Source organism: Acyrthosiphon pisum, chromosome A1, assembly GCF_005508785.2.
Source record: "Acyrthosiphon pisum isolate AL4f chromosome A1, pea_aphid_22Mar2018_4r6ur, whole genome shotgun sequence".
NCBI classification, from domain to species: Eukaryota; Metazoa; Arthropoda; class Insecta; order Hemiptera; family Aphididae; genus Acyrthosiphon; species Acyrthosiphon pisum.
The window spans coordinates 169,210,862-169,219,972 of record NC_042494.1 but is presented as its reverse complement, the minus strand read 5'-3'; the positions used below and the strand labels follow the sequence as shown (position 1 = coordinate 169,219,972).

The 9,111-nt window shown below is 28.3% G+C and overlaps 1 protein-coding gene across 3 annotated transcripts in view; it reads left to right on the top strand.

Moving 5' to 3' along the window:
• Window positions 1-8,214, top strand: part of LOC100159090 (kelch-like protein 2) — a 35,778-nt gene extending 27,564 nt beyond the window's left edge. The window contains exons 1-11 of one of the 3 annotated variants that reach the window (XM_016805297.2): window positions 2,509-3,160; window positions 4,152-4,305; window positions 4,369-4,597; window positions 4,680-4,855; window positions 4,932-5,028; window positions 6,613-6,766; window positions 6,832-6,944; window positions 7,005-7,301; window positions 7,363-7,503; window positions 7,569-7,827; window positions 7,902-8,211. In XM_016805297.2, the coding sequence (XP_016660786.1) occupies window positions 4,154-4,305; window positions 4,369-4,597; window positions 4,680-4,855; window positions 4,932-5,028; window positions 6,613-6,766; window positions 6,832-6,944; window positions 7,005-7,301; window positions 7,363-7,503; window positions 7,569-7,827; window positions 7,902-8,080 (1,797 nt within the window). In that variant the 5' untranslated portion in view covers window positions 2,509-3,160; window positions 4,152-4,153 and the 3' untranslated portion in view covers window positions 8,081-8,211. Of the gene's footprint in view, window positions 1-2,508; window positions 3,161-4,144; window positions 4,306-4,368; window positions 4,598-4,679; window positions 4,856-4,931; window positions 5,029-6,612; window positions 6,767-6,831; window positions 6,945-7,004; window positions 7,302-7,362; window positions 7,504-7,568; window positions 7,828-7,901 lie in introns of those variants that run through there. The other 2 variants (XM_008185926.3, XM_029488819.1) reach the window with 2 other exon arrangements.
• Window positions 8,215-9,111: the final 897 nt, after the last annotated feature.

The window sequence follows — 9,111 nt, the reverse complement described above, 5'->3', positions numbered from 1 at the left end:
TATAAGTGACTTGAAACTATGTAAAAAAATATTTTCAAAAAAATTTACTCTTTTTGAAATAATGAGTGTTCAATGATAAAAGAATCACCCGGGTATATACCGTAATACCGTAGACATTTCGGAGAAAAACGTCGATAACATCGATAACGTCCGTTCCGATTAGCTTATAAATTTATTACGACTTGTGGCATTTCGGTATTTTCGGAATTAAATAGAAATAGAAAAAAAGAGTACATTGTTGCCAGTATAAAAAAAGTGAGAGTACAAACATTTTAAGAGCTCATAAAAGTACTAATGGTAACCCTAAAAAGTAAAAGCGGTAGTAAATTAAACATACTTGAATACTTCCTGAAGTTCGATTCTGAATATGTAAGCTTCTAGACTTTATGATCTTTAGGAATCACTTTTTAGAATTAAAATCATATGTACCCAAAATAAATACAAATGTAATGCAATTAATTCATGGAATTTTTAAAAAAAACTATAATTTTAAGATTTATTCTAAAATTGAAAATCAACTTTCTAAAAAGCTTAGATATTTTGTCAAAGAGTTCATACATGTATAAAAGTTTAAATCTGATATTCCGAAAAATGTGAAAATATTGACATTGAATAATTTACCACCGCTTATTGGTCTAAAATGTATTTTCGTACCTATATTTCACAAATCTATATTGTAAATGGTTGAACTCTGGCTTTTGGGTCCGGAAAAAAAACATGAAAAATTTAGTGAAAGTTCATATCACATCCATAATACTATCACTACAGCAATACTCCGCAGTGTTGCCATAACAATAATTTTATATACCACAATGATAATTTTATACTACGTAATAATCGAAAAAGTTCAAAATAATCAATTTATTCACTCATTCATTTTTCAAAATATCGCGAACAAATTAAGTCCAAAATAATATTTCAAAATAAAACCCGCTTGGCTTTTGGGTCTGGGAAAAAAGTCGAAATATCGAAAAACGTCTAAGAGGTTTTTTGTTCGTATACCGTATTAGAAAAATATCCAGTAGTCAGTTTTTTGATAAATCGATTTTTAATTATTTATTATTATTATTATTAAAACATAATAAAATACGGTATACGTCAGTCGTTACCTACATTAAATATTTTTATTTAAATTACATTCGCGTTACTTGTAATTATTTTTATGGCTAATACGTTACTTTCATTTTTCATTCAAAAAGCAGGGCTCTACAAATAACGTTAATTTATTAAAAAAAAAATTACAGTTGCCCACCAAATGTACATTATTTATTTTATTAAATATATTAAACAACAGGAATTATTGTTATGTTTAGTAAATATATTGTTTATTTTAATTTTTATATCATATTTTTTAAATACATTATCATATATGATATAATTATATGAACTTAAAAATGTGGTGGCCCTAAAGAGGGCCGTTTTAAATTAGCGGTTCTTAAAAGAACCATTTTTGTTGACCATGATACAAAATATGTTTTTACTTTATTGTGTCAGGTATATTGTAATATGTAAGTAATGCTACCTATATTGTTTTAAATAAATAATTATTTATTAATAACATTCTGATTTTCGTATTGGCAAGAGTAGGTACTATTAAACAAATTGTCTTTGAAACTTGTCAAATTTTATGGTCAGTGTTACAACTCACAGAAATGCCGGAACCAAACAGAGAAAAATGGATTGAAATTTCTGAACTTTTTATAAAAAAACAAACTAGGAAATTAATTTTTCCGTTGAATACATATTTAGTTATGTCAACACAATTAAAAACAATATGTACAATATATTATAAATTATTAAAAATTATAATTTAAATTCTAAAAAAATCTAATTTAAATTATGAACTGCTACCGATAATCCGTATGTATGGTCGGCTCGCAATATTAAATAAAGAGTTATGTAGTACTTTCCGAAACGCAATGGTAAAGTCTACCGCAACATGTTGCGGCCGGTTCCCGACGATTTTAAATCGGTTTCGACGAATCGGTCAGTCTGGCCCCGATAACGCTGTTTATTATGTTAATTATAGTTGTCGCGATCGTTTACCGATCGGTTGCGTATTATCGGCAACCGACAAAACACATTGAGATCCTATGTTAACTAGTATGTACTTATTATAATCATACAATAAAATATACATAGTTTTATTTGATCACACTAAAGTGACAACAGGTAGGTATTATAAATCAATCTTTATAATCTTAATAAATAATTTCAAATAAAATACATCTAAAATGTCAATATTAGGTTAAAGTGTCTACAGAAACGGTGGTAGCCTACACTGAATACTTCAGAGATGTTGCTCTAAAAATAGCATACCATGATTTTGAGCAAATCGGTGGAAATCGATGAAACGCATTTATTTCGGGCAATTTCCAGACCCAAAAGCCAGAGATCAACCTTGTAAATACATATATTGTAATTTATTATTGTCTAGTATAATATATTTAATCAATGCTCGTAGTGTTCTATCGTGATAACTTCAAAATTGGTGTCACCGCACAGACACTCACGATAACGAGTCGCAACTCGCAAGTCGCAACTGGCACACAATCATGCACGCACACACTCACAACGCAACCGTGATAATCGGAAAATAATAATTTACAACGCCGAAAATCCCCACGATTCTTTTTTCGTTATAACCATAATTTTAAACCATTATTCATTATGCGTTTATGCACGCGCACGTTCTGAAGTCTGAAAGTACGGTGTATATTTAATATATATACTATTGAGTATAATACGCGTTTTGTGTTAATTATATTATTTCTGATATTATTCATTTTATACCTATTGACATTTGACATATTGTTTTATTTTATTTTAATATTTCAATTTTCAATAATATCAATACTACTGTACACCGCGAATCCGTTGAACTCGAAAAAGTCGTAAAATTCTAGAATCGCACACGTTCACGGCCACCGCTTTTGTTTCGTTGTGATTCGCGGTCGTGTGTTCACTGTTGTCACTTGTCAGTTACTCAATTCGCAGTTCAAAAGTTGTCAGTTGACGTTCGCTGTATTTAGACGTTCGTTGCTTTAGTCTCGCACAGCCGTCCGCCAAATCCGGTGTCGACGCCACGCTGATAATCGCTGCTCCTACGACCTACGCCGACTCAGCACAACATACCACGTACTTCCCGGAAAGCGACTAGGTAAGAATTTTGACAAAATTAGACTAAATCATAAACATTTGCAAATTATATTAAGTTTTCACGTAGGTACACCGTACACGTGTCGTATGCTATCTACAAAAAATTACTGTTAGCGTAGTACCTGTCGACGTAAAAAAATGTATTCTATACAAATGTGTCTTTTATGTTTCTTAAAAAACTTATATTTCCATGTCTCCAAAAACACTCAATTGTTTGTGTTTAAGCACCTGTATGGATTGGATTCATGCAGTATGGTATGGTTATTACTTATTAGGTTACTAAAGGAAATAGTAGGTTGACCAAATTGTAAAAACTTAACACCCTTCTTCTGAATTTTTTTTGCACCGCTAAATATCACTCAATTCCAGTAATTTCCTGACCAGCTTTTTAAAATGCCTGCTCTATCCGTTTACCCAGGATGTAGAAGTTAATGTGGTAGGTACTTTACACAAATACCCCAGCCACGTCTGGTTAATCTTTGACATTCTGGGAAATCATGTAGAACAGGAATAATAACAAGTTGACAATGTGAAGGTTAAATTCATAATATTTTCTTTATGAATATTATTTTGAATCTAATATAGAATCGTTAGGGTAATTAGAATCACCTAACCTAATTTTTTATTATGATTGTTTAATAATAATCTGAATAATAAAGTAGGTACTAGGTAGTAGTTGTGACCTTGTAATTATTTTTTAAGGAACAGTAAACATTCAAGCGTCAAAAATTTAAAAAAAAAAACTGCAATTAGATACACGCCTGTCATTATATTTACATACTTACAATTTAGTATCTAGAACAATAAACATTATAAATTCATATTATTTATTTCAATAATTATTTACTAACTAAAAAATTCTTAACATCAGTAGGTGTTTTATTGTTTTTTACCCTGTCTTAGGTGGTACTTAAATTTAGTACCTTCCTATTTTAACATTATGATATTAACATTAATGAACATTTTTAAAATATATTAATTAAAGATGTTAGGTATGTCAGTAAAAGAAATGGATACCATTCAGGCCTCATCATCTGGTGAAAATAATCTAAAGCAAGTTCTGAAAACAAATGAATGTCAACCAACACATTTTAGAAACGACTCTCACTCTACAAGAATACTAGAAGATTTACAATCTCTACGCAAGTATGTTTACGGTGATTTTACCTTCATTCAAAATAAATACCACTAACACATTTTTGATTTTAGAAATGAAGTTTTATGTGATGTTAGATTTGAAACAGATGATGGATGTACAACGTTTGGCCATAAAAATGTTTTAATGGCAGCTAGTCCATATTTCCGTGCAATGTTCAGTAGTTTTGAAGAGAGAAATAAAGATCTTGTTACTATAAGAGAATTAGATTCCACCATTTTACAGCTATTAGTAGATTACATTTATACTGGAGAAATTATGGTCACAAAAGAAAATGTGCAGGTACCTATAATTTAATATTTAATTTTAAATAGCCTTCAAACAACATAATATCATTTTATGTGAATTTTTGTTGATTTCTAAGGGGTTGTTACCAGCAGCAAATGTATTACAGTTAGATTATGTAAATGAAGTATGTGCTGAGTTTTTACAAAAGCAACTGAATCCATCAAATTGTCTTGGTATCAGAGAGTTTGCTGATTTACATAACTGTACAAAATTGTTGCCGAGTTCTGAAGCATATATTAAACAACATTTTTTGTATGATAAACATAAATTTAATTCTCAATATCAAGAGTAAGTAATTTATTATAAAAATAATGATTATTCTTTCTAGAGGAGTGGCTAAAGGCGAAGATTTTCTATCCTTATCTTATGAAGATTTGGTGAAGCTTATTTCCTCTGATGACCTTGCTGCTCCATTTGAAGAAAAAGTAAGCAAACTACAAATTATAATTTTAAAAAGTGACACTTGAGTATCACTCTACTGTACAATATGTCCCAGAAGCCCTGTATCACCCTTAGTATCTCCGTGGAAAATCAATATATTTAAATGCAATTTTTTAACAGAAATAAGTATGGAAATTCTGATTGAATAACATAATATTCAATTTTGTTTTTTTTTAAATTCAAAAATTGTGAAAAATTTTTTTTAGGAAAATAAATTTATTAAATTTCCAAGATAGCCATTTTATAAACAGTTCAAAAAAAAAAAAAAAATATTAAAATTTAATGAAAATCGCCCAAGTTAGGGCTAATTATTATTTTTAATTTTAGCCGAAAAATCAGCGTGATTGTAATAATGAACATGCGAACCGTATTTTGCTAATGCCGTATGCATAGATAACATAACTATTATTCTTAGAAATTCACAATAATAATTAGCCCTAACTTGGGCGATTATCATTAAATTTTAATATTTTTTTTTTTTGAATTGTTTTAAAAAATATGATCAACAAAATGGCTATCTTGGAAATTTAATACATTTATTTTCCTAAAGAAAATTTTTGATAATTTTTGAATTTTTGAAAAAAAAAAATTGAATATTATGTTATTCAATCAGAATTTCCATACTTATTACTGAAAAAAAATTGCATTTAAATATATTGATTTTCCATGGAGATACTAAGGGTGATACGGGACTTCTGGGACATACTGTACAGTGCAGTTGGTGTCTAGACTCTACACTGTATCAGATGTGTTATATTCGAATTCAATGATTTAAAATCATTGTAAATAAAAAACGATTCTAGTCAGATACGGTATAATAATATCAGTTATTACTGGAAGTGTATTTCATGATATTGTTAACAAATTATTATATATATATACTATTAGACACTAGTAATACTCTATTTCTTGCGCAGTTTTAATTATTTTTTCAAAAAAGTTGCATTTGAAAAGATCATTGTGTGTATAGGTACAATATAACAATATACTTTAAAAATGTCAAGTACCTGCAAATAATATTTTTAAATTAAATAACTAAAATCAAAAATCAATAAAGCTTGATAAACAAATATAAAGAATTTTATTGACTTATTGAAAATAAACTAGTAAAAATGTCTTATTTCAAATGTTTATAAATATCTCTAAAAGAGACAAAACATTTTCTAAGTGTTATCGTGTATAGAAAATTATATAAATGAAGTGTTATGTATCAATTATATAATAAAATAATTGGTTCAAATCCATTTTATCAGCTTGATGATAGTGAATTTTGGCTGTCGGCTCCAACTGTAACTAAGTGGCTATAAGTTGCACCTCCTCAGACCACAGGTTAATCAATAGGCCCAAAAAATGTTGCAATGTGAATCTTCTACTGCACGTCTATATTGTATTTTGTGTGTGTTTAAAAATAACAAATAATATATATTTAACTGCTTGCTATAATAAGTAGAAAACTGAGATGTTGAAGATCTATTATATTTATGGGATCGTATGTTAATTATACACCATTAGGTGATTTAACAAATTATTATTATATTTTAATCTAGTTTTAATATTTGTTCTTGTAGGTATTTGAATGTGTTATCAAATGGGTAAAGCATGATTTGGATCTAAGAAATGATTTTTTGCCAAAATTAATGGAACATGTACGTTTGCCATTATTAAAGCCTGATATATTACTTAATATATCTAGAGAACCTCTTCTAAGCAATAGTTCTAAATGTATATCATTTACACGAATATGCCATCATTATGTATTTTATGAATTATTATTATAATTTTTTTAGGTAAAGATTATATAATCGAAGCATTACATTTTAATCATCAAAAATCAGTTAAGCATTTCACCATTCCAAAAACAATTAGGTTTGAACCTAGACAGTTTGATGGTTTTCAAAAAGTATGATTCCACATTGATTAATTCATCTTCACAATAATTGTTAGTGTTTAATTTTATAAGGTTATTTTAATGTTCAATTGGTCTCATGCATCGCCAATGTGTTATACAGAATGGTATGACCCAGCAACCAAGCTAAGAGAGAATGCACCAGGGATAAATGAATGTAGGAAGTTTGCTGGTCTTGGCGTATTAAGAGATCAGGTTGTGTTTGCTATGGGAGGTGTAAAAGGAAAAAGTTCTAAATCTGTTAGTATGCTCGACGTATCTTCACAATCACCCTCATGGGTTCCAATGGCGGACATGTTAGTTAGTAGGATGCGATTGGGAGTTGGTGTATTGGATGATTGTATATATGCAGTAAGTTAAATCAATATTTTACTTATTTTATATTAATAATGTATATTATTTGTAATTCTAGGTTGGCGGATATGATGGCAACAGTACTTTAAATAGTGTAGAGGTATTTGATGTCATTAATCAAAAATGGAGTATGGTAACCAGTATGTCTACTAATAGACGTGATTTGGGCATTGGTGTACTCAATAATCGTTTATACGCTGTGAATACTAATATTATTTCTTTATTTTTATTTTATCATAAATTGAATTTAATTTAATTGTGTAGGTTGGAGGTTCTGATCATGAAAACTGTTTGAAATCTGTGGAATATTATGTTCCCACACTTGATTCATGGACACCAGTTGCAGAGATGTCTTTAAACCGTCAAGGTGTTAGTGTAGGAGTCTTGGACGGTCTTATGTATGCTATTGGTGGTTGTATTAGTGTGTTATTTGGAACGTATCTTAAAAGTGTTGAGGTTTATAGACCGAGTGATGGAGTTTGGTCATCTGTAGCTGATATGGAAATATGCCGATTTCGTCCTGGTAACTATAACAGTTATATTTTTTACAAAAATCTTGGTAAAAATGGATTGAAATTAAATTACACAATCTTATAGGAGTAGCTGTATTAGATGGTTTTTTATATGTTTTTGGCGGAGAAAAAAAATCATCTATTGTTAATTCTGTAGAAATTTACGACCCCAAGACCAATACTTGGACCATGGAGAGATTGTCAAGTAATGGAGTACAAATTTATGGTGGAGTAGTTGTTGATAGTCCGCATCATTATCATTAATCAACTTACAGAAGTACTCATTGTTAATAGTAATATGAACATATTTTTGTATAAATTATGATGACATGTGTATCGTTTTAAATAGTTTTGTTTTTTTAAATACCTATTTGATAAGAATGTTTTTTTATAATTTATTCTGACTATATTCAAATAAAATAAATAATCTATAAAGTTATTTATATTGCAGTATATCAGTAAAATCTTATCTATAATTTATCTACTATTTAAATTATATCCTTTAGATTCTGTGTGGAATGATACATTTTTTGATTTTTCAATATTTCTTTTAATGTGTGTGTAGTGTGTACACATTCAAAAATCAAAAGGTACTTGAAATTTTTACCAAACGTTTATTTTATCATTTTATTATATGATAAAATATTAAAAATATTTTGACTCATATTGGGCTATTTAGTATTTATAGATTTTTTTTTTTTTTTTTATTTTACTTTCCATATATTATGTTGTTAAAAATGTTATTGTTGGGTCAAAAATCTTGAATATTTAATACTAGGTTCCTCATAATTTGTTATGGTAGCAGTTTAAAAATATTAAAAATGGTTGGGCACTTTAAAATATTTTAAAATATATTATTATGTTTTTTACCCACATTGATATTTTCAAATGCAATTTTAGAACGATGAATGTATTGATTTTACAATGATGTGTGTTTTTTTTTTAATTTTTAAAATTTTTCATTTTTGTGTGTCATCACTAGGGCGTGGATTTTTATGTAATAAAAAAGTCAAAATATGTAAATATTTATGTTGTTATTTTTGCCAAAATATGTATTAAAAATCATGAAATATTTAACAACAAAAAATGTGTATTTTTAATTAATTTTTAATCATCTAAAAAAAAGTAATAAAGATATAGAATTCTGTTACATAACATATTTTTTTTTTGTATTTTAATTTATTCATTTTCATTGCAGTCGTCTTCGAAACAGTTTGAAACAATGTACATTTGGGAGATTTTCAAATTTAAATGTGCGGCGGTTAGGTCTTAAAATTGATTTGTATCTGCTGTAA